The following is a 25,415-nucleotide window of genomic DNA, read 5'->3' as shown; positions in this document are numbered from 1 at the left end:
GTCACTGTCTCCCCTCCCCCGGGGTACAGGTGTCACACGTCTCTCCTCCCCCGGGTACAGGTGTCACCCGTCTCTCCTCCCCCGGGGTACAGGTGTCACCCGTCTCCCCTCCCACCCCGGGGTACAGGTGTCTCCCGTCTCCCCTCCCCCGTTGTACAGGTGTCACCCGTCTCCCCTCCCCCCCGGGTACAGGTGTCACCCGTCTCCCCTCCCCCCCCGGGTACAGGTGTCACCCGTCTCTCCTCCCCCGGGTACAGGTGTCACCGTCTCCCCTCCCCGGGGTACAGGTGTCACACGTCTCTCCTCCCCCGGGGTACAGGTGTCACCGTCTCCCCTCCCCCGGGGTACAGGTGTCACCATCTCCCCTCCCCCGGGGTACAGGTGTCACACGTCTCTCCTCCCCCGGGTACAGGTGTCACCGTCTCCCCTCCCCCGGGGTACAGGTGTCACCGTCTCCCCTCCCCCGGGTACAGGTGTCACACGTCTCCCCTCCCCCGGGTACAGGTGTCACCGTCTCTCCTCCCCCGGGGTACAGGTGTCACTGTCTCGTCTCCCCCCCGGGTACAGGTGTCACCGTCTCCCCTCCCCCGGGTACAGGTGTCACCGTCTCCCCTCCCCCGGGGTACAGGTGTCACCGTCTCCCCTCCCCCGGGTACAGTTGTCACACGTCTCCCCTCCCCCGGGTACAGGTGTCACTGTCTCTCCTCCCCCGGGGTACAGGTGTCACCGTCTCCCCTCCCCCCTGGGTACAGGTGTCACCGTCTCTCCTCCCCCGGGGTACAGGTGTCACACGTCTCTCCTCCCCCGGGTACAGGTGTCACCGTCTCCCCTCCCCCGGGTACAGGTGTCACCGTCTCTCCTCCCCCGGGGTACAGGTGTCACACGTCTCTCCTCCCCCGGGTACAGGTGTCACTGTCTCCCCACCCCCGGGTACAGGTGTCACTGTCTCCCTTCCCCCAGGTACAGGTGTCACCGTCCCTCCTCCCTTGGTATAATAGTGAGAAATGATCTTGGCTCAGAAGATCAAGATGTCGAAACAATTTGGGTGGAGGTAAGAAATAGCAAGGGAAAGAAATCACTGGTAGTAGTAGTATATAGGCCCCCTAACTGTAGCTACACTGTAGGGCAAAATATAAATCAGGAAATAAGGGGGGCTTGTAAAAAAGGTAATGCAATAATCATGGGCGATTTTAACTTTCACATATATTGGACACATCAAATTGGCAAAAATAGCTCTGAGGAGGAGTTCATTGAGTGTATTAGGGACTGTTTCTTAGACCAATACGTCGGGGAACCAACCAGGGAACAGGCCATTTTGGATCTGGTAATGGGTAACGAAACAGGATTAATTAATGATCTCAAAGTAAAGGATCCCTTGGGAAGCAGTGATCATAACATGATAGAATTTCACATCCAGTTTGAGAGCGAGGATCTTGGGTCTGAAACTACTGTATTAAACTTAAATAAGGGCAATTATAAATGAATGAGGGTGGAATTGGCTAAAGTGGACTGGGTAAACAGATTAGATGGTATGATGGTGGATAAGCAGTGGCAAATATTTAAAAGATATTTTATGACTCGCAACAAAAATATATCCTGTGAGGAGGAAAGACTTCACAAAAAGGGTGAACCAACCATGGCTAATGAAGGAAGTAAAGGATGGTATCAGGTTAAAAGAAAAAGCAAACAACGTGGCAAAGATTACTGGTAAGCCCGAAGATTGGGAAAACTTTAAAAGCCAGCAAAGGATGACTAAAAGAATAATAAAGAGGGAGAAAATAAATTGAGAATAAACTAACAAGAAATATAAAAACTGATAGTAAAAGCTTCTACAAGTATATAAAAAGGAAGAGGGTAGCTAAAGTAAACATTAGTCTCTTAGAGGATGAGACTGGGGAAATAATAATGGAAAACAAGGAAATGGCAGAGGAATTGAACAGATATTTTGTATCTGTCTTCACAGTAGAAGACACTAATAACATACCAATAATAGTAGAAAATCAAGGGGCAAAGGGGAGGGAGGAATTAAAAACAATCACGATCACTAGAGAAAAAGTACTAGGTAAACTAATGGGTCTAAAGGCTGACAAGTCCCCTGGACCTGATGGCTTGCATCCGAGGGTCTTAAAGAAAGTGGCTACAGAGATAGTGGATGCATTGGTTGTAATCTTCCAGAATTCACTAGATTCTGGAAAGGTCCCAGCGGATTGGAAAACCGCAAACGTAACACCCCTATTCAAGAAGGGAGTGAGACAGAAAGCAGGCAACTATAGACCAGTTAGCCTAACATCTGTCATTGGGAAAATGCTAGAATCCATTATTAAGGAAGTAGTAGCAGGACATTTGGAGACTCATAATACAATCAAGGAGAGTCAACATGGTTTTATGAAGGAGAAATCACATCTGACAAATTTATTAGAGTTCTTTGAGGAAGTAATGGGCAGGGTGGATAAAGGGGAACCAATGGATGCAGTATATTTGGATTTCCAAAAGGCATTCGATAAGGTGCCACATAAAAGATTACTGTACAAGATAAGAGCTCATGGTGTTGGGGGTAATATACTGGCATAGATAGAGGATTGGCTAACTAACAGAAAACAAAGAGTCGGGATTAAAGGGTCATTTTCAGGATGGCAATCTGTAACTAGTGGGGTGTCGCAGGTATCAGTGCTGGGGCCTTAACTATTTACAATATATATCAATGACTTGGATGAAGGAACAGTGTGTCTTGTGGCCAAATTTGCTGATGATACAAAGATAGGTGGAAAAGCAAGTTGCGATGAGGACACAGTGTCTGTAAAGGGATATTGACAGATTAAGTGAATGGGCAAAATTTTAGCAGATGGAATATAATGTGGGAAAATGTGAAGTCATCCACTTTGGGAGGAAAAATAAAAAAGCAAAATATTATTTGAATGGAGAAATACTACAAAATGCTGTGGTACAGAGGGATCTGGGTGTCCTCGTACATGAAACACAAAAGATCATCATACAGGTGCAGCAGTTAATCCGGAAGGCAAACAGAATATTGGCCTTTATTTCTAGGGGGATGGAGTATAAAAGCAGGGATGTCATGCTACAACTGTACAGGGTGCTTGTGAGACCACACCTGGAGTACTGCGTACAGTTCTGGTGCCCTTATTTAAGGAAGGACATACTAGCATTGGAGGCAGTTCAGAGAAGGTTCACTAGGTTGATTCCGGTAATGAAGGGTTGTCTTATGAGGAAAGATTGAACAGGTTGGGTCTATACTCAATGGAGTTTAGAAGAATGAGAGGAGATCTTATTGAAACATACAAGATTCTGAGGGGACTCGATAGGGTAGATGCTGAGAGGATGTTACCCCTCATGGGGAAATCTAAAACTAGGGGCCATAGTCTCAGAATAAGGGGTCGCCCGTTTAAGACGGAAATGAGGAGGAATTTCTTCTCCCAGAGGGTGGTGAATCTTTGGAATTCTTTACCCCAAAAAGCTGTGGAGGCTGAGTTAGACAAATTTTTGATCAGCAAGGGAGTCAAAGGATATGGGGAAAGGGCGGGAAAGTGGAGCTGAGGTAAAAATCAGATCAGCCATGATCTCATTAAATGGCGGAGCAGGCTCGAGGGGCTCCTATCTCTTATGGTCCCCCCTAGAGCTGATCACTGTCCCCTTTACCTCCAATCACAAAAGAGACGCCTTATTAATTCTTACAAAGCACCGATTTTATCACAGCTTCAAGAGTGATTTCGGACATCTGACCTTTTTAAAATCCTGGTCTCAACAGATTCCCCTCGCAGGGTTTCAGTTATCGCCCTCCTCTTCCTCATTCCTCACCACTCGCATGGAACTGCACAGCTCTGACTCACCTCAGCCTTGTGCTTCCCTTCTCTGTGTGAGGAACTCACACAACCCCCACACTCACCAACACACAACCCCCACACTCACAAACACACAATCCCCTCACTCACCAACACACAACCCCCACACTCACAAACACACAACCCCCACACTCACCAACACACAATCCCCACACTCACCAACACACAACCCCCACACTCACCAACACACAACCCCCACACTCACCAACACACAACCCCCACACTCACCAACACACAATCCCCTCACTCACCAACACACAACCCCCACACTCACCAACACACAATCCCCTCACTCACCAACACACAACCCCCACACTCACCAACACACAACCCCCACACTCACAAACACACAACCCCCACACTCACCAACACACAATCCCCTCACTCACCAACACACAATCCTCACACTCACAAACACACAACCCCCACACTCACCAACACACAATCCCCACACTCACCAACACACAACCCCCACACTCACAAACACACAACCCCCACACTCACCAACACACAATCCCCTCACTCACCAACACACAACCCCCACACTCACCAACACACAACCCCCACACTCACCAACACACAACCCCCACACTCACCAACACACAATCCCCACACTCACCAACACACAACCTCCACACTCACCAACACACAATCCCCACACTCACCAACACACAATTCTCACACTCACCAACACACAATCCCCACATTCACCAACACACAACCCCCACACTCACCAACACACAATCCCCACACTCACCAACACACAATCCCCACACTCACCAACACACAATCCCCTCACTCACCAACACACAACCCCCACACTCACCAACACACAACCCCCACATTCACCAACACACAACCCCCACATTCACCAACACACAACCCCCACACTCACCAACACACAACCCCCACACTCACCTACACACAATCCTCACACTCACCAACTCACAATCCCCACACTCACCAACACACAAGCCCCACACTCACCAACACACAATCCTCACACTCACCAACACACAATCCCCACACTCACCAACACACAATCCTCACACTCACCAACACACAATCCTCACACTCAACAACACACAATCCCCACACTCACCAACACACAACCCCCACACTCACCAACACACAACCCCCACACTCACCAACACACAATCCTCACACTCACCAACTCACAATCCCCACACTCACCAACACACAAGCCCCACACTCACCAACACACAACCCCCACACTCACCAACACACAACCCCCACACTCACCAACACACAACCCCCACACTCACCAACACACAATTCTCACACTCACCAACACACAATCCCCACACTCACCAACACACAACCCCCACACTCACCAACACACAATCCCCACACTCACCAACACACAAACCCCTCACTCACCAACACACAACCCCCACACTCACCAACACACAATCCCCACACTCACCAACACACAACCCCCACACTCACCAACACACAATCCCCACACTCACCAACACACAATCCCCTCACTCACCAACACACAACCCCCACACTCACCAACACACAACCCCCACACTCACCTACACACAATCCTCACACTCACCAACTCACAATCCCCACACTCACCAACACACAAGCCCCACACTCACCAACACACAATCCTCACACTCACCAACACACAATCCCCACACTCACCAACACACAATCCTCACACTCACCAACTCACCAACACACAATCCTCACACTCACCAACACACAATCCCCACACTCAGCATCAGATTTACCATCTGTCGTAGCCGGGTCTGTCGCCCAATTTACACACACACACACACACACACACACACACGGAGTGGGCCTGGAATAGGCACTCGGCCCGTTGCCTGTGCAAATCGGGGGCCTAACACCTGTTTCAGGCAGGTGCCTTAACCAATATGGCGTGAGGCACGGAATGACTTCCTCACACCGAGACGGGAAGCACAAGGCTGAAGTGAGTCAGAGCTGTGCAGTTTCACCTTCCCCAGAGTTCTCGGTTCAGCACACAATGACCTTCAGGAAACATCCTATCTTATAAACAGGCACTTAGTGCAAGTACAGGTCAGTGTAAACCCTATCGGCTCAGCCCCATCACTTATCTCTAATTCCATGGAATTGAAGCTCCGTCTGCTGCTGTCAGACTGGGAGGCAGTGGGAGTTTGAGCCTGTAGATTAGGGCCTGGAGGTCTCACTGTGACACCTGTGTTACTTCAGATTTTCATCAACTTCCGACATTTCTGTGAAGTGGGTTTTTCATAGAAAGGTTACAGCACAGAAAGAGGCCATTCAGCCATCGAGCCTATGCTGGCTCTCTACAACAGCAATCCAGCTAGTCCCACTCCCCTGCTCTATCCCCGTAGCCCTGCAAATTTTTTCCCTTCAAGTACTTATCCAGTTCCTTTTTGAAGGCCATGATTGAATCTGCCTCCACCACCCCCTCGGGCAGTGCAGTCCAGATCCTAACCACTCGCTGTGTAAAAAAGTTTTTCCTCATGTCACCTTTGGTTCTTTTGCCAATCACCTTAAATCTATGTCCTCTGGTTCTTGACCCTTCCGCCAATGGGAAGAGTTTCTCTCTATCTACTCTGTCTGGACCCTTCATAATTTTGAATACCTCCATCAAATCTCCTCTCAACCTTCTCTGCTCTAAGGAGACCAACCCCAGATTCTCCAGTCTCTCCTCATAACTGGAGTTTCTCATCCCTGGTACCATTCTAGTAAACCTCCTCTGCACCCTCTCCAAGGCCTTGACATCCTTCCTAAAATGTGATGCCCAGAATTAGACACAATACTCCAGCTGAGGCCTAACCAGTGATTTATAAAGCTCTTCGGTTCCCTTTGCTGATCAATACCTCTCATGAGCACTGATTTGGTTGTTACGCTAACCGATTCGACTGTGCCACCCAGCCCCTGATCCAACATACCACACAACCCTCTCCAGATATGCCCAGTGCAGGCTAACGCACAAGGAGATACAGCAGCTTTATAACAGCGTCCTGTTTGATTTAGAGCCCCATGGAGAGATTGGTTCATCTGTGCCAGTAACCTCCCTCCTCAGTCAATCAGCAAACTGTTTGAATATTACCGGAGCAAAAGAAATGAATCAGCAATTCACTGGAGTTTCAGGCTGATAAAGGATGATGCAACCCAATCAAACTGAATGTGTATGAAAGGAGGCTGGGGGTCAGGCAGTGCGCGGAACACAGGCTCCCAGCAGATAGGTGGCAGCTCCTTCTGTTGAGAATCAATGATAATATGTAGTTTTTGTCCAATTGCACAATCGGACAATCCCACAAGCCTGTGTCAACCCTCTTACCAGAATGGAGACATCTGGGAATTACAACACACTAAGATTCTTGGTGCTTTACGAGAATCACAGCCCTCGGGCAGATTGATTACTTTGTGCTGGGGTATGGGTTCCACCAGCCCTCTCCCCTATTCTTAACTCGGAGCTCTGACATCAAGTGGCAGCAGGGTATTCGACCCTGGGAGCCATCACAACTGAGCCTGGTCTCCACCACGTATGCTGTCAGCAGGAGTCAGTGGATGGAGAGTAGGAGTAGGAAAGCTGGTTAATTTTTTTTAAAAACCCCTTTCAAGCCCAGGAGCAGTGACAGCCATTGAAGTGGCCTCACTGAGATCGAGGATAGTTATAGTTAACAGTCTGTAGCACCAGCAAGTTGGTGGGATTGACTCATGCCAGTAAAACACTGTAAAGGGCAGAATCACATACACCGTTATCTGCTCCTGGGCCTGGCCACCCACAGGTCCAGGCTGGACTTGGCCCATGGGGACAGTCACTCTGGCTACCTGCCTCTCTTCCGCAGTCTTGTCTGCATCCAGATGGCCCTGGAGAAGGAGCACGCACGTGGTGTCCGCTGGTACACTCGAGGCTTTCCGCTACTGGTGGGCACTGCAGGGACTGGAGGCTATGGTCGATACTTTAAGTATTATTTAATTTAATAAGTTTCCTTTGTCTTTTGTATGATTTTGGGTGTTTATTAGTTGTTCCCCTCTAAAAAGGGGGAATTTTTGTTAGAGTACTTTTACTTGGGTTGATGACACTGGGGTGACCCAGCATACCCGAGTGACCCAGCGTACCCTAATGGGTATTTTAGAAAAGGCAAACATAGTTACCCAGCAACCAACATGACAACCACAGCTTTGCAGTGTCAGTCGTGGATCAGTGGTAGCATTCTTGCCTGAGTCAGAAGGTCGTGGGTTCAAGTCCCACTTCAGAGACTTGAGCACATAATCCAGGCTGACACTCCCAGTGTAGGACTGAGGGAGTGCTGCACTGTCAGAGGTGCAGTCTTACAGATGAGACGTTAAACTGAGGCCTTGTTCTGGGTGAGTGCTAATGTTCCCAAGGCACTACTTGAAGAAAAGCAGAGGTGACCTGGCCAACACCAGCAAGAAAGAAAATAGATCTAAAAGCTGTCGTTACCTAGTGATTGCACTCAAAAGTAAAGCAATTTATTATACGCGAGGCACTTCAGGTGTGATAAGTTTTATTATCCAACCTTACAACCCTCCGAGAACTCTGCATTCTTCGAACTCTGGCTTCTTGCATATCCCCCAATTCCTTCACCCCACCAAGGCCATGGCTTCAGCTGCCTAGGCCCCAAGCTCTGGAATTCTCTCCTCAAACCTCAATCATAAGACTCTCCTTAAAACCTACCTCTTTGATCAGGCGTTTCTTTGGATCAATAATCAATGTTTGTTTTATAATTGCTCCTGTGATGCACCTTAGGACGTTTTGCTGCGTTAAAGGAACTACATAAATTGGTGTATTATTAATTACACAAGATCGGCTCCCCTCACTCCCCTCCATTCTTTGGGTGGGTGCAATGCAATTAAGCTGTGGGCTGCCAGCTGACGCAGAGAGAGGCCCCATTACTCCAGCTGACCCACAGAGAGGGCAGAGGAGGTGGGCTGGGTCAGTGGCCAGACACTGGGCTTCATCTCTGGGGGCCAGACTGACGAAGCCCTCGGTACAAAACCGCCAACAATCTGGCACAAGTTGAAAAATCTCCCTTAAGGAGCCCATAAGAACAGCTGGTGTGGGAGAATCCAGCGGCAGTCAGCGCCACTCATCTGAGGCAAAATACTGCGGATGCTGGAAATCTGAAATAAAAACAGAAAATGCTGGAGATGCTCAGCAAATCAGGCAGCATCTGTGGAGAAAGAAACAACTTTAACATCTTCCAGTTCTGACGAAAGGTCTTCGACGTGAAAAATTAACTCTTTCTTTCTCCACAGATGCTGCCTCACTTGCTGAGCTTTTCCAGTATTTTCTGTTTTTATTCCACTCATCTGAGGCTGGTCAGAGTAGAAGCTGTCAGGACAAGAGTCAAGGATGGAAACAAGCCATTCAAACCTCGTCCTTCTAGCACACTAGCTCTCCCAGCCTAACACCCAACCACATTTTGAATGTCTTGGGGCTTAAAAGGAAAGCGCAAAAATATTTGAAGAAAAATGTAAAAGGGTAATGAGAATGGGCAGGGTAATAGGACTAAGTGGATATCTCTTTCAGAGAGCTGGTACAGACATGACGGGCTGAATGGCCTCCTGTGCTGTAAAGTTCTGTGATTCTAAGATTTGCTGGTGTGTGCACCCACTTTTCAGTCTAGATACTGCAGTGTGCATAACCTCCTCTCTCTCTCTGCTCTATAAACTCCCCAGTGGTTGATACCATTTTACATTTACTTTATATTTCAAGAGAGAATTTACAACACACAAAAATAGAAGTAACCATAAACATTTATTATATTTATACATGAAAACTCTTCTAATTCTGCTTTAATAGATGTGACTAACACAACGGGTCCCAGCAGTGCTCTGGTGCCCTCCGATTCCCCAGAGTGTCGCAGCTGGGGTGCAATGCAGAGGGAACCAGTTTGGAAACACTGCTGGGGCCTGTCACAGGAAAATACGGTACAGAATCTGGTTGGCCTTCCAAAGAGAGAGAAGGGCAGAGTAAGCAATGCATGCAGGTGACAACAGCAGTGAATTCGAACTGAGCTCAGAGAATATGCATCGTAGCCGGAACTGGGCAATGTGGAATTGTACAATATACACAGACATGAAGCAATACCGGTGGCAATTGAATGTGGTGTTTTGGGTACTGTTATACCACTGAGATGAGTCACCCGGTGTTGCATTGTAGGCTCTCGCCTCCCATTACCCACATGCTTAGTTCCAGATGGTAAATGAGTTATTAATGAGAAGTAGTGGCAGGAAGCAAGGGCCTCCCCAAAGGGGGAGGGAAAGAGGGGTAAAAAAGATTTGATGGACAGTTTCAAGGTCACATGTACAATGCAGTCCTGCCACCCAAAGGTTCACACAACTCCTGTTCCCAGCAGTGAGACAATCTCTCCATCCAGAGTTGCGGCACAGCCTGTTGCTTCCACAGGGAATGTGAACCTGCAGGACACTGGCCAGTCCGAGCGAGTGGTGTAAAAGATGCCCCTGGGAGTGGGAAAGCACCAACAGGAGCGAGCTCCCCTACCTGCACAGACCCCCAAGGCCCTCCCAAATTCCCATCAGCCACAGAGAGCCCAAGAGCAACCAATGACCAGAGAGCTCCCAGTGCTTCCCTGCTCCTCATTCCCAAAACCAATGTCCAACTCACACCCTACTTGCTCGTCTCAAGCCCCAGGTTTGGACTCATCATTCTAAGGACATTCAAGTCTACATAACTATGCAAGACCTTAACTGCATGTATCTATGGGCTGGGTTCCATTTGTTACTTGGCGTACATCCTGCAGTGACTTCAAAAACTGCAATGTTCTTTTGTTTGTCAAATGAGAAAAACAAACTAAAAATTCTGACTTGGTGCCCGAAGCCATTTCCCTTTCAATCACACCATCTCTTCAGGCAATATGCCTTAGGAGTTGGTTAATCAAATAGTGTTGTCCCATAAACTGCACTGCATTCTTCCTGGATACTGGTGTGATGGAAGGGTTGCCCCCCTCACTATCAACCCTCCTCCCTTCCCACACCAGTTCAAACCGACATCCAGGGAACAGCCAGAGCGCTGAAACAATGCTACACATGTTGCTCCTGACTGATGCCCTCCCAGAATCCTGCCCCCTAGAGAGCTGTATCCTGCATTGCATCAGTGGGGATCCCAACTAATGCTGGTTAGTGAAGGAGATCAAACGGCGACGAACTGTGCAAATAGCAGGTGGCAGTCAGTCTGAAGAGTATTTTACACAAACATTAAGTACAGTACGGGTGGATGCTTACAAGAGAAAACATACAATCTTTACATTCTGCCCCAATTTAGTAGCGGATTAGTTCCCTAAACCTGGTTAAAGTTTGCAGGAAGCTCGGTGACTTAACATTGCACCACGGACATCATTTCTAGAATAAACACGATATGTTCCCAGGCTCTGGGCTCTCTCGGCCACTGTTCAGAACCAGTTTACGATTTTAAATTGGTGAAGTGAGGACTCTCCGGACACAGAGAATCAATTCCTTAGTGTGGAGGAGCAGCAAGTCTTCACCAGACCAAGGGCGAACACGGCCATCATTTAGAAGACCCGGGCTCTCCTACGTCAGAGGGCCCAGGTGGAGTCCAGGCCTTCTGAACGTCCAGTCGTTCGCTTTCGGTACCCAATTGAAGTGGATTCTGCAACAAGAAAAAAAAAGATTAAATATAGAATAACGGAAGCCCAGGAGTGGGTTCGAGGCTGGGATCCAATCGAGGAGTTCAGACAGTTTATATGTAGAGTAACAGACACTGAGGTGCAGGGGCAGTGTTAGGATCGTGCAATCACACGGGACCCCCTGTGAGTCCAGTGAGAGGTGACCTACGCGCTGGTAATACCTGATCCCTAACCATTTGGTCAACTATCTTTATATTGCCCATTACAAACAGGATCGTAGGTGTGCGGGTTTGAAGCCAGACTAACCAGTATTTAGTATCATTGTCCAGAATAACGTAGGGGCCCCAAACCGAACCTTTGCACAGGCCCCCAGCAAGGCAAATAACAGCCCTGATTAGATGCTGGAAAAAGGAAAAAAACAACTTTAATAGCGAGTAAACAGTTGTTTCATCAAAATCAGCAAATTAATGTGTGTGGGATGGGGGATTAAAGGGTGGGAACGGTGTGTGTGTGGGATGGGGGATTAAAGGGTGGGAACGGTGTGTGTGGGATGGGGGATTAAAGGGTGGGAACGGTGTGTGTAGGTGTGTGCGGGTGGGTATTAGAGCACTAGTTCAGTGTGTTTAATACAGCATTTTATTAGAAACTTCCCAGCGCGCCTCACAGATAGTGAATTACTATGCACCAGAGTCAATGTTACGTAGATAAATGCTGCAATAATTTTGCACAAAGCAAGATCCCACATATATTATTGAGATGAATGATCAGTTAATGTATCTTCTTTGGAGGTTCTGTTTGAGGGAAGAATGTTGGTCGGGACACTTCTACAAATAGTGCCATGGGATCTGGGACCTTTAATATGGGTTGAACAGAAAGACAAGGCCTCGGTTTAACGTCTCATCTGCAAGACGGCGCCTCTGACAGGGCAGCATTCCCTCAGTACTGCACCAGAATGCCAGCCGTGATTATGTGCTCAAGTCCTAGTGCAATTCGAACCCTTCTGAGCCAGCGGGGGAAGAGTGCTACCGACTAACTAGATTGATTCCTGGGATGAGAGGATTGTCCTATGAGGAGAGATTGAGTAGAATGGGCCTATACTCTCTGGAGTTTAGAAGAATGAGAGGTGATCTCATTGAAAGATTTTGAGAGGGCTTGACAGGGTAGATGCTGAGAGGCTGTTTCCCCTGGCTGGAGAGTCTAGAACTGGGGCTCATAGTCTCAGGATAAGGGGTTGGCCATTTAAGACTGAGATGAGGAGAAATTTCTTCACTCAGGGGTATAAATTTTTGGAATTCTCTACCCCATAGGGCTGTGGATGCTCAGTTGAGTTTATTCAAGGCTGAGATGGATAGATTTTTGGACTCTAAGGGAATCAATGAAAGCTGCTGGATTCAGCCAGCACAGACAAAGCTGGGATCTGAAGGCCCCAAACCTCAAATGTCCCCTGGAGACTGAGGCCCGAGGGGGCTGGAGAGAGATCTCAGCCAGAGTGAATATCAGCCAGTGAGTTGGAGGCAGGGCGGGACTTGTGGTTTTAATTTACTCAAACTACAGCAAAGTCTCCCGATAAAAGCAGGATTATTTCTCCAGCAAAATGCAGTGAGTGGAGGATAGTTACATAATATAAATTATGTGCATAAAATCAATCCCAGTCACTTACAGCAGTGCGGTCTCCAGGAGTGATTGGTTAATTCCCCCGTCAATCATCTCCATTCTGGCCAGGACTTGAGATGTCGCTATATAACAGCAGCAGCTTAAATACTAAACTCTGGTCTTGCACTCATTATGCACCCAGGTGTTTGCAAGCTTCCATATAGAGCTAGAGTTTTACTAATACAGGTCCCCTCCCCTCCCCAAGCAGTACCTGTACCTCGTAGTGTTCTGGAGAAAAGGCACGTCTCATATCTGAGACAGGGGCAGGAACTTCTGGTAGTAGCTCTTTGTCACATCCATCATGAGCTCCTGTGTGCACTCTGGGAGTTCGCCAGCGAAAAGGCCTGTCAGAAAACACGACAAACCCATTTAAAGCAAGACCCTCTCTCCTCAGCCCACAATGGACTGCAATCCTCTTGTACGCAAGGAGAGGAAGAGGACTCTGCGCAACACACACCATTTAGATCCATGACTGAGGAGGCAAATCATTCAAAAGTAAATGATCGTGCACAGCACTGAGCCTGTTGGAGTGCGGAGAGTATTTGTCTGAAACCACGCTTAGTTTCCTCTCTGTATCCTCTTCCCCAACTAATGCCACACAAATACAAAGCTGTGCAGCAATAATGCAGTGTTGGTAATAAACAATCAGCACAACTCAAAGGGGTACAGGAACAGAGAAATCTGGGGGTATATGTGCAGAAATCATTGAAGGTAGCAAGGCAGGTTGTGAAAACGGTTTAAAAAGCATACGGGATCCTGGGCTTTATAAATAGAGGCAGAGAGTACAAAAGTATGGAAGTCTTGATGAACCTTTATAAAACACTGGTTCGGCCACAACTGGAGTATTGGGTCCAGTTCTGGCACCCCACGTTAGGAAGGATGTCAAGGCCTTAGAAGAGATTTACTAGAATGATTCCAGAGATCAGGGACTTTAGTTACATGGTTAGACTGGAGAAGCTGGGGTGGTTCTCCTTGGAACAGAGACGGTTGTGAGGAGATTTGATAGAGGTGTTCAAAATCATGAAGGGTCTAGACAAAATAGATAGAGAAACTGTTCCCATTGGTGGAAGGGTCAAGATCCAGAGGACATAGATTTAAGGTGATTGGCAAAAGAAAAAAGGTGACATGAGGAAAGACTTTTTTTTTAAAAACACAGTGAGTGGTTAGGATCTGGAATGCACTGCCCGAGGGGGTGGTGGAGGCAGATTCAATCATGGCTTTCAAAACGGAACTGGATAAATACTTGAAAGGAAAAAAATATGCAGGGCTACGAGGAAAGGGCGGGGGAGTGGGACTAGCTGGATTGCTGTTGCATAGAGCCAGCGCGGACTCGATGGGCTGAGAGGATGTTACCCCTCATGAGGGAATCTAAAACTAGGGGGCATAGTCTCAGAATAAGGGGTCGCCCGCTTAAACTGAAAAAGGAGGAATTTCTTCTCCCAGAGGGTGGTGAATCTTTGGAATTCTTTACCCCAAAAAGCTGTGGAGGCTGAGTCATTGAATACATTCAAGGCTGAGTTAGACAAATTTTTGATCAGCAAGGGAGTCAAAGGATATGGGGAAAAGGCGGGAAAGTGGAGTTGAGGTAAAAATCAGATCAGCCATGATCTCATTAAATAGCGGAGCAGGCTCGAGGGGCCGAATGGCCTCCTTCTGTGCTGTAACCTTTCTATGATTCTATCACATAACTTTACCCAGCCCATTACATCAAAAAACCTGCGGAAAACATGGCTGCCTCCCCTCCCCCTCCTTCATGATTTGGTGACCACTCCAGAGTCTGGTGAACTCTCAAATGATCGGGCCAAGTCCTAGCAATCGCACACGTGATGCTTGTGTTTCGAGGTCCTCACCTGGGCAGCCTGAGAAGACGGTGAAAGGTGGGACCACAGTTTCTGGAGGAAGGACAGTGTCATCCAGAATTTTGCAGCAATCTTTCAAAACACATCTCCGACCCTGTGGAGAGATAAGCGGCATTAGAGGGAACTCCCGTCCTCCAAGAAAACACTACAAACTGCAACATATAACTGGATACGGAGATAAATAGAGAAGCACCCTAGAGGAAAAACCACATATACAGCTGTACAAAAGAAAAGCACCAGCAAGGATTCTGAAAAACATTAACAGGACAATTGAGGCAAACTCTCTGCTCAGGAGTACAGAACCAGCTGCTGTATGGCAGGATTGAGGAGTCCTAATACGCAAATAGATCCTTAATCCCAGGTTCAAGAAGATAGATTTGCATTTATATAGCACCTTTCATGACCTCCGGAAGTCCCAATGCACTTTACAGCCAATGAAGTACTCTACCAACACCCTTTGAGATAATCACAAGATGCCAGCAAGCCACTTAAACACCTTCTCAAAAGCTGCCCAAATAAAACACACACAGAAATCTAGTTTTGTACAGGTGGGCTCACCCAAAGGGAAAAGAAACGAGGGACTAATCGGGGTCCTGACCTGCTCTGTGTGAATTTGTGGGCTTGAAGTGAGGAATACCATTGGGGAATGGATACTTTGCCATTTGGCCACCCAGTAGCAGCATGAAAGAATCCCAGGTCATCTGCAGAGTAAAGCTCCCACGACACTGTTCCACTGGGAGGAGGGAGTGAGGGAGAGAAGAGGGAGAGAGAGAGAAAAAGAGTGCATGAGCACCAGACACACAGATACATTTCCCTATTTGAAGCACTATTGTAACCGACTACACCAGGCAGTCCGATTAAATCTATTCTGTCTGTAATTGAGCTGCCTTTCCCATCTCTAATCAAGCCCGAGAACGTTACCTAGTGACAGGACAGCAAACAAACCACTTTCAGCCCGATAGCAGAACTGCAAAGGAAAAGACTATTTTATCCATAGTTAAGTGTGGCCATGATTAGCAGCCACTTATAATCACATTCTAACATGGTTCTAATTACTCCATTGGAAATCCAGTGCAGGGCTGCCCCTGGTTTTGAGCAATCAAACCGTAGACACTAGTTAGGTGTCAGCCGTGGCTCAGTGGGTAGAACTCTCACCTCAGTCAGAAAGTTGTGTGTTCAAGCCCCACTCGAGATTCGAGCACAAAATCTAGACTGACACATCCAGTGCAGTATTGAGGGAGTGCTGCACTGTTGGAGGTGCCGTCTTTCAGATGAGACATTAAACCAAGGCTCCATCTGCCCTCTCAGGTGGACATAAAGATTCCATGGCACTATTTGAAGAGCAGGGGAGTTTTCCCCAGAGTCCTGGCCAATATTTATCCCTCAACCAACATCACTAAAAACTGATTATCTGGTCATTGTCACATTGCTGTTTGTGGGATCTTGCTGTGCGTAAATTGGCAGCTGGGTTTCCTACATTACAACAGTGACTACGTTTCAAAAAAATACTTCATTGACTTTGGGATGTCCTGAGGTTGTGAAAGATGCTATATAAATGCAAGGTCTTTTTTTTTAAATTAACAACTGCATAAAAATAGCACAAAACAAGGTGACTAACAGACACGGTACTTACAATAACACAGTTCTTTCCTATGTGAACGTAGGATCCAATCTGTGCAGCATTTACCACGCAGTCTTCCTCAATGAACACATGGTCACCAATGTGCAGTGGGAAGAAGGCAACCCTGAATTGTAAAGGAAAAGGTTCGACTCAATGACTGACACTTCAATGAACAGAAAGAAAAAGACGATGATTTAGCCCAGACCCTCTCCCGTGCACCCCTGACCCAACGGTCAGACAGTAGCAATGGCACAGACTCTTGCGACAGGTGATTGCCTGCTTTCCATCTCTCCCACTAACGACAGCAAACTACTGCAATCCGACAGGCTCTTCTGCACCCCAAATCCTCACACTGCTGAAATGAAGGCTCATCGCACCTTCTCCCACTCAGTCATTCTTGCTCAGGAGATCAGAACTGTGCAACTCCTCATCTCCGCCAGGAAGATGAACTCTTTTTTTTTGGGGGGGGGGGGGGGGGTGGGGGGAGAAGGGGATGTAATAATCAATGTGACACAACTGCCCGTTCACAAGTGAATTAGAAGGCAGACCGCCGAAAGACAGCTCTGGGCCCTTGATCCACTGCCTGGAGATCCCACTCCAAGAAGTCCCACTATCCAGAGGTGTTGAATGCAATAGTCGGACAAGCTGACTCTCACCCAAACTCCAGCAGAAGGTGCAGGCAGATTGGTGTGTGCGCAGTTAGTGAACCTCAGCCAGGCCAGAAATTGGGGTGACAATAGGTTCCGCACTCCTAATGAGGGAGAAAGGAACTATCTGCAAAGGTTCCTGCATTTGACCGTTAGCCAAAGGGTTGGGGGTGGGGGTTGTTCGTTGGGACAGTATCAGGCTCAGCAGTGACCTGCCCCCTCAGACAGTCTGGCAACACTCGCAGTCCAGACTCACACAGAAATAATCCATGGCCACAGGTCCTCATGGAGGAGGATGCAGGGGAACAGAAATTCAGAGTGCAAAAACTTGACAAGTAGTTTGCATTGAATTTAACATATACATATATATCGGTATAGATAGATTTTAATCATACTAGAGGGATTAATATTCAAGTCCATGAGGCATTGTGGGCCATCAGCAGCAGCAGAATTGTATTCCAGCACAATCTGTAACCTCATGGCCCGGCATATTCCTCACTCTACCATTACCAACAAGCCAGGGGATCAACCCTGGTTCAATGAGGAGTGTAGAAGAGCATGCCAGGAGCAGCACCAGGCGTAGCTAAAAATGAGGTGCCAACCTGGTGAAGCTACAACTCAGGACTATATGCGTGCTAAACAGCGGAAGCAACATGCTATAGACAGAGCTAGGCGATTCCATAACCAACGGATCAGATCAAAGCTCTGCAGTCCTGCCACATCCAGTCGTGAATGGTGGTGGACAATTAAACAACTAACGGGAGGAGGAGGCTCTGTGCCATCATTGAGGACGGGGATGTTTAGAGTCCAGCATGTGAGTGCAAAAGACAAGGCTGAAGCGTTTGCAACCATCTTCAGCCAGAAGTGCCGAGTGGATGATCTATCTCGGCCGCCTCCGGATATCCCCACCATCACACAAGCCAGTCTTCAGCAAATTCGATTCACTCCACGTGATATCAAGAAACGGCTGAGTGCACTGGATACAGCAAAGGCTATGGGCCCCGACAACATCTCGGCTGTAGTGCTGAAGACTTGTGCTCCAGAACTAGCTGCGCCTCTAGCCAAGCTGTTCCAGTACAGCTACAACACTAGCATCTACCAGACAACGTGGAAAATTGCCCAGTTATGTCCTGTCCACAAAAAGCAGGACAAATCCAATCCGGCCAATTACCGCCCCATCAGCCTACTCTCAATCATCAGCAAAGTGATGGAAGGTGTCGTCGACAGTGCTATCAAGCGGCACTTACTCACCAATAACCTGCTCACCGATGCTCAGTTTGGGTTCTGCCAGGACCATTCGACTCCAGACCTCATTACAGCCTTGGTCCAAATATGGACAAAAGAGCTGAATTCCAGAGATGAGGGGAGAGTGACTGCCCTTGACATCAAGGCAGCATTTGACCGAGTGTGGCACCATGGAGCCCCAGTAAAATTGAAGTCAATGGGAATCAGGGGGAAAACTCTCCAGTGGCTGGAGTCATATCTAGCACAAAGGAAGATGGTAGTAGTTGTTGGTGGCCAATCATCTCAGCCCCAGGACACTGCTGCAGGAGTTCCTCAAGGCAGTGGCCTAGGCCCAACCATCTTCAGCTGCTTCATCAATGACCCTCCCTCCATCATAAGGTCAGAAATGGGGATGTTCGCTGATGATTGCAGTGTTCAGTTCCATTCGCAACCCCTCAAATAATGAAGCAGTCCGAGCCCGCATGCAGCAAGACCTGGACAACATCCTGGCTTGGGCTCATAAGTGGCAAGTAACATTCACGCTAGACAATGACCATCTCCAACAAGAGAGAGAGTCTAACCACCTCTCCTTAACATTCAACGGCATTACCATTGCCGAATCCCCCACCATCAACATTCTGGGGGTCACCATTGACCAGAAACTTAACTGGACCAGCCACATAAATACTGTGGCTACAAGAGCAGGTCAGAGGCTGGGTATTCTGCGGCGAGTGACTCACCTCCTGACTCCCCAAAGCCATCCACCATCTACAAGGCACAAGTCAGGAGTGTGATGGAATACTGTCCACTTGCCTGGATGAGTGTAGCTCCAACAACACTCAAGAAGCTCGACACCATCCGGGACAAAGCAGCCCGCTTGATTGGCACCCCATCCACCACCCTAAACATTCACTCCCTTCACCATCGGTGCACAGTGGCTGCAGTGTGTACCACCCACAGGATGCACTGCAGAAACTCGCCAAGGCTTCTTTGACAGCAACTCCCAAACCCGCGACCTCTACCACCTAGAAGGACAAGGGCAGCAGGTACATGGGAACAACACCACCTGCACATTCCCCTCCAAGTCACACACCATCCCGACTTGGAAATATATCGCCGTTCCTTCATCATCGCTGGGTCAAAATCCTGGAACTCCCTTCCTAACAGCACTGTGGGAGAAACTTCACCACACTGACTGCAGCGGTTCATGAAGGCAGCTCACCACCATCTTCTCAAGGGCAATTAAGGATGGGCAATAAATGCCAGCGACGCCCACATCCCATGAACGAATAAAAAAAATACACGCATAATACTGAGTGCATGCACATCAATAAAGGTGAAATTCCCCTCAGGCTCAGGTGAGAACTTACAAACATCTTAGTTGCTCATGACTCATGCAGTCAAGTGATCATTTATTTTCTGTGATCCAACATGACTTAGTGCCAGCTGGCAATTCCCTGGGAAGCACCAATCCAATTTTGTAGGTCTTTTAAATTGAGAGGGAGGCCCACAGGACTGAACACCAGGTGAAGGGCCCAGGGCCACAGTGCGGGACACTCTAGGGAAGAGCCTCTCACCCTTCAACCCAGTCCTCGCTGGTCCCATCTCCAATGCCTCCAGTTTAAAATTCTCTTGCCATCTTTAAATCCCTCCATGGCCTCACCCCACCCTATTTCCCTCCCAAAGTCTGTGCATCATACACCACAATCCACCCCACCGTTAGTAGCACAGCCTTCAACTGCCTGTCCCACAGTGTAATCTCCTCCTTTAACCCTCTGCCTCTCCCTTCTTTAAAAAGCTCCCCAAAACCTAGGCAGAGATTTTAAAGCTTTATGAGAGATAACTGAAAGGGGAAGGGGGTGGCTAACTATATTACTTGAAAGCACTGTCCTCCCCCACTTCCTTCAATTTGTTCGGTAAATTATATAGAAATGTTATGACTGTTACAAAAATTAACTGCACACCAGCTGTAGGAAAGACTTTTCTTTAATTGCCACTGAACTCTGCTGCCACCTTGTGGCAGAGCCCACATTCACAACTAGTACCACACAAGTCAGGGTTTATATATAAACCTTCCTAGCGCCTGTTATTATACAAACCCTGAGGTTATACTAATATATAAACCTTCCCATGTTCATATTAGTGTAAACTGAGTCTGTATAATATATAAACCTGCCTAGTGCCTGTTAGTGGAATGTCTGGATCTGTATAATATACAAACCCTTCTCAGCCACCGTCAGTGTGAGCTCTTGATCTCTGCCTTCCTACTGCCATGTTACTACAATCTCTGGGTTTGTACAATGCAAGATCCTCACCCTTTGCTGAATTTCTTGAAAGGCGGACGTATGACACTTCGGCTCTTGATGACACAATGGCGCCCGACCCTCACATTCGCCAGGTCTCCGCGGATGATACAGTCGTTCATAACAATGGTCTGATTTTAAAAATAAAATCATCAGAATAGATTCTCCTGCATGAAGTTGCCACGTAGGGTAAAGTGTTAAGCTTCTCGTCAAAGCTGCAGTTTTGTCAATCCATTTAGTGTCAAGTGATCGATGGCTTTGAATGAAACACTCTCAGAACCAGAGACACTTAGATATCAGTTCAAACTACTCCAGGGAGCTCCTGGGGTATCTCAGTCAGTAAGTGTATTGCCAGGTACAATGCTGAACCACACAGACCAGCAGGTCCCAGATCTGTGTTGTTTGCTGATCTCAGAATTGATTTCAACACTCCTGGGTCTGGAAGGGGGAAATAAAATGCAGCCAGGATCCTTGAACTGCTCTCCAATGAATACTGCTAGGAGGCTGCCTGCATCTGTGGATGGGGGAGGGGGCAGGGTGGTGAGGAGGGAGAGCAGGTTCTGCTGCATTGCTCTCCATGCCAGGCAATGCTCAGCATCTGGGGTCATGAGTAAAGAATGGCTCCTTGTGAGAGGTAATGCCTATAGAACTATACCCCAGTATCAGGCGGCACCTTCCAGAGGAGGGGAGGAATAAAGACTGGCAGCAGATGAAGGTGGCAGCTTCTACCTGACAACACCATCGCTAATAACGGGCCCCTTACTACAGCCCTGAAACACTCACTATAGCGCATTGCTTATGGCTTCTTTATCCAACAGATATAAAAGGAGACACAACTGGCAGTTATACAGTGCCTTTAACATAATAAAACTTCCCAAGGTGCTTCACAGGAACGTAATCAGACAAAATTTGACACTGAGCCACATAAGAAGATATTAGGACAGGTGACCAAAAGCTTAGTCAAAGAGGTAGGTTTTAAGGAGCATCTTAAAGGAGGAGAGGGGGGCTTCGGGAGGGAATTCCAGAGCTTAGAGCCTCGGCAGTTGAAGGCACACGTGCAATGGTGGGGCGATGAAAATCGGGGATGCGCAAGAGGCCAGAATTGGAGGAGCGCAGAAATCTCAGAGGGTTGTAGGGCTGGAGGAGGTTACAGAGATAGGGAGGGGACGAGGCCATGGAGGGATTTGAAAATAAGGATGAGAATTTTAAAATTGAGGCATTGCCGGTCCAGAAGCCAGTGTAGATCAGCAAGCACAGGGGTGATGGGTAAACGGGACTTGGTGCAAGTTAGGATACAGGCAGCAGAGTTTTAGATGAGGCCCAAACGCAGCGTTTCCCGGGGTATCTGGACGTGTCCGCATCTGTTCCACTTACCTTCCCATTGAGAACTATGTTCTGGCTTCCGCATAGCACCGACTGCCTGCTCACCTTGTTACCAGATGCCTGCAAACAGAAACCAGATTACCTCACAGGGATAGACAGAAGAAAATGGGAGGAATTAAAAGTCAGTATAAAACAGCTTTACCTCACAGCGTCGTTGTGTTACTGTAGGAAACTCTTATACATCACATCGTATTGTACCCTGGGAGCTGGGTGGGGATATGGGTCACGCACTGGCCTTTCACCTGGGTTCAAATCCAGCTCAGGCAGATTGGGTGAAATCTCCTCCATCTGCTGGCTGCGAGGGCCCTTTGTGAAATGAGTCTGGGAGGTCAAAATCCAGTTCCCAGTGGATATGGGCCCACAGCATTAATTAGCAATATCACTCGGGGGGGGGGGGGAAACACGTCACACTGGTGTAATAGCAGGGTGCTCTTCTGAGATTGGGGGCAGTATGAGGGAGCTTTACCCTGCATCAGGCTGGGCGACATTTGACCTGAAAGTGCAACTGCAGGATGGCAGAGGATAGTCCTTAGATCATAAAGCACAAGTTACCCTACCCAACCCCTTCCCACCATGGCACCCAGTAAAGAAAGACTTGCATTTCAATAGCACCTTTCACAATCTCAGGATGTCCCCAAGCACTTTACAGCCAATTAAGTACTTTTGAAGTGTGGTCACTGTTGTAATGGAGGAAATCAGGCAGCCAATTTGCACACAGCAAGATCCCACAAATAGCCACGTGATAATGGCCAGATCATCTGTTTTAGTTGGTTGAGAGATAAATGTTGGCCCCGGGACACCGGAGAGAACTCCCCTGCTCTTCGAACGGTGCCGTGGAATCTTTTATGTCCACCTGAGGGGGCAGACAGGGCCTCGGGTTTAAGGTCTCATCCGAAAGCCGGCACCTCCGACAGTGCGGCGCTCCCTCAGCTCTGCACCGGGAGTGTCGGCCCGGATTGTGGGCTCGAGTCTCCGGAGAGGGCCTTAAACCCACGACCTTCTGATTCAGAAGCGAGAGTGCGATCACTGAACCTCTGAATGAAACCTATTAACACAGCTCCTTGTCGGGTTTGGTAGGGGGGCCACTGCAGCCACACAGACCCGTGGGCAACAAGTGACCCAGGGCTCCCTCAGAATCCCAAATTAAACCCCAGGCTCAGAATTAGGCCCTAGGCCCCAACACAGGGCCACACCCGATTTCTCTGGCATCACCGCGCTGTGTATTCTGCTGCCGATTCCCCCTCCCCCGTTACTCAAGGCGGGATAAAACCACCGGTAAGCCCCCCCGCCGCCGCCCCCTCACCGTCTCAATATATTCCGCCTTGTTGTAGAAGATCTCGCACAGCTCCATCGCGCCTCACTCCGTTGTCGGGGCGACCGCGCCCCTCGTGAACTCTCACCCGGAAACAAAGGGCATTTCCGGAACAAATTCACCGGCGTCGAGCTGAAAGGCCGGAATAAAAATAAAATGTCCACCGTGTTTCCTTTCGCTTTTCTTCGTAAAATGTAATTCTCAATAAATAGTCTAATATTTTATTTAAAGTATTAAAATTAATGTGCAATTTAAAATATAGTGGGGGGGGACCTTTAATGATTGACGTTTGAAGTGACCAATCGCGGCGCGTACTACCGTTGCCGCCCCCTCCGGTTGGGTGACGGAGGGGGCGGGGCGAGCGGTGAGAGTGAGCGCGGATTGGTTAGAATTGGCGGGAGATTGGAGTCCGCTTCATGCGGGCGGCCTCGCACCGTGTGAGCAATGGCGGCTGGTCTGCTTCTTCACATGAACCCGCACTAATGGCACCCACCAGCCTCAAGCTCAAAATGGAGAACAGTGTGAAAAAGCCCCTGAGCTGGGAAGCGAGGGAGCAGGTAAAGCGGAACCGACACTGCCAGCTCTCCTATCTCATTCACGGCAAAACAGTGTGGGCTCAATTAATTATTTATTTCATCTACAGCTCAAAGAAAGGTTGGCCCTGCTGAAGAAAGAATATGCAAAGACAGTGTATAAATTACAGGTAAATGTCCCGTTGCACAACATAACACTTGTATAGGAGTACTTCGAGACATGACGTGGTGAGTGTAACAGGCTCGGGAGGAACGGGTGACTTTAGACCTGTAGTTCCCAAAACTCCACCACTGGGGATTTTCCTCACCTCTGGGTCTGTTGGAGACTAGTTGATAGAGATTGATTGCCATGATTAATCAAGATGTGGAGATGCCGGTGATGGACTGGGGTTGACAATTGTAAACAATTTTACAACACCAAGTTATAGTCCAGCAATTTTATTTGAAATTCACAAGCTTTCGGAGGCTTCCTCCTTCCTCAGGTGAACGTTGTTGGAAATGAAATCCTCGAAATGAAATCGCATTTATAAATCACAGAACAATGCTTGGTGATTACAGACAGTTTTTTCAACTGCCCGTTGCCAAGGCAATCAGTGTGCAGACAGACAGGTGTTACCTGCAAGGTCTCCGAATATACAAATCACCAAAAAAAAACAAAAAAAACAGAGATAGAGAGGTAGAAACATAGAAAAGACAGCAACTGACCCGTTATATTAAAAACAGATAACATTTGTTCGCTGGTGGGGTAACGTGTAGCGTGACATGAACCCAAGATCCCGGTTGAGGCCGTCCTCATGGTTGCGGAACTTGGCTATCAATTTCGAACAGAAATTGATAGCCAAGTTCCGCACCCATGAGGACGGCCTCAACCGGGATCTTGGGTTCATGTCACGCTACACGTTACCCCACCAGCGAACAAATGTTATCTGTTTTTAATATAACGGGTCAGTTGCTGTCTTTTCTATGTTTCTACCTTTCTATCTCTTTTTTTTTGGTGATTTGTATATTCGGAGACCTTGCAGGTAACACCTGTCTGTCTGCACACTGATTGCCTTGGCAACGGGCAGTTGAAAAAACTGTCTGTAATCACCAAGCATTGTTCTGTGATTGATAAATATGATTTCATTTCGAGGATTTCATTTCCAACAACGTTCACCTGAGGAAGGAGGAAGCCTCCGAAAGCTTGTGAATTTCAAATAAAATTGCTGGACTATAACTTGGTGTTGTAAAATTGTTTACAATGATTAATCAACAACTGGAATTGGATAATTGTAGGGCTACGGGAAAAGGGCGGGGGAGTGGGACTAGCTGGATTACTCTTGTAGAGAGCTGCCATGGGCTTGACGGGCCGAATGGCTTCCTTCCATGCTGTAACCATTCTAACTCCATTATTGT

General features: G+C 48.0%; 2 protein-coding genes across 3 annotated transcripts in view; one reads left to right on the top strand and one right to left on the bottom strand.

The window, feature by feature from the left end:
* Positions 1-9,617: 9,617 nt before the first annotated feature.
* On the bottom strand, positions 9,618-23,582 carry dctn5 (dynactin 5). 2 transcript variants are annotated; one of them, XM_068003030.1, is made up of 7 exons: positions 23,479-23,582; positions 22,167-22,235; positions 20,805-20,923; positions 16,631-16,742; positions 14,989-15,091; positions 13,350-13,482; positions 9,618-11,508 (listed from the first exon to the last, which is right to left on the bottom strand). In XM_068003030.1, the coding sequence occupies exons 1-6, from the start codon at positions 23,524-23,526 to the stop codon at positions 13,385-13,387; spliced, it is 549 nt and encodes a 182-aa protein (XP_067859131.1). In that variant the 5' UTR covers positions 23,527-23,582; the 3' UTR covers positions 9,618-11,508; positions 13,350-13,384. The 2 variants fall into 2 exon arrangements, with proteins under 2 accessions (XP_067859131.1, XP_067859130.1); XM_068003029.1 differs by having other exon boundaries at positions 13,356-13,482.
* Positions 23,583-23,979: 397 nt separating this feature from the next.
* The window catches only part of palb2 (partner and localizer of BRCA2), a 20,614-nt gene continuing 19,178 nt past the window's right edge, over positions 23,980-25,415 (top strand). The window contains exons 1-3 of the mRNA XM_068003752.1: positions 23,980-24,044; positions 24,131-24,190; positions 25,153-25,201. Coding sequence (XP_067859853.1) covers positions 23,997-24,044; positions 24,131-24,190; positions 25,153-25,201 — 157 coding nt within the window. The 5' untranslated portion in view covers positions 23,980-23,996. The remainder of the gene's footprint in view (positions 24,045-24,130; positions 24,191-25,152; positions 25,202-25,415) is intronic.

Source organism: Heptranchias perlo, chromosome 22, assembly GCF_035084215.1.
Source record: "Heptranchias perlo isolate sHepPer1 chromosome 22, sHepPer1.hap1, whole genome shotgun sequence".
Taxonomy (NCBI): Eukaryota; Metazoa; Chordata; class Chondrichthyes; order Hexanchiformes; family Hexanchidae; genus Heptranchias; species Heptranchias perlo.
Note: the sequence above shows the minus strand (reverse complement) of the source record. Positions and strands in the feature narration are given on the sequence as shown.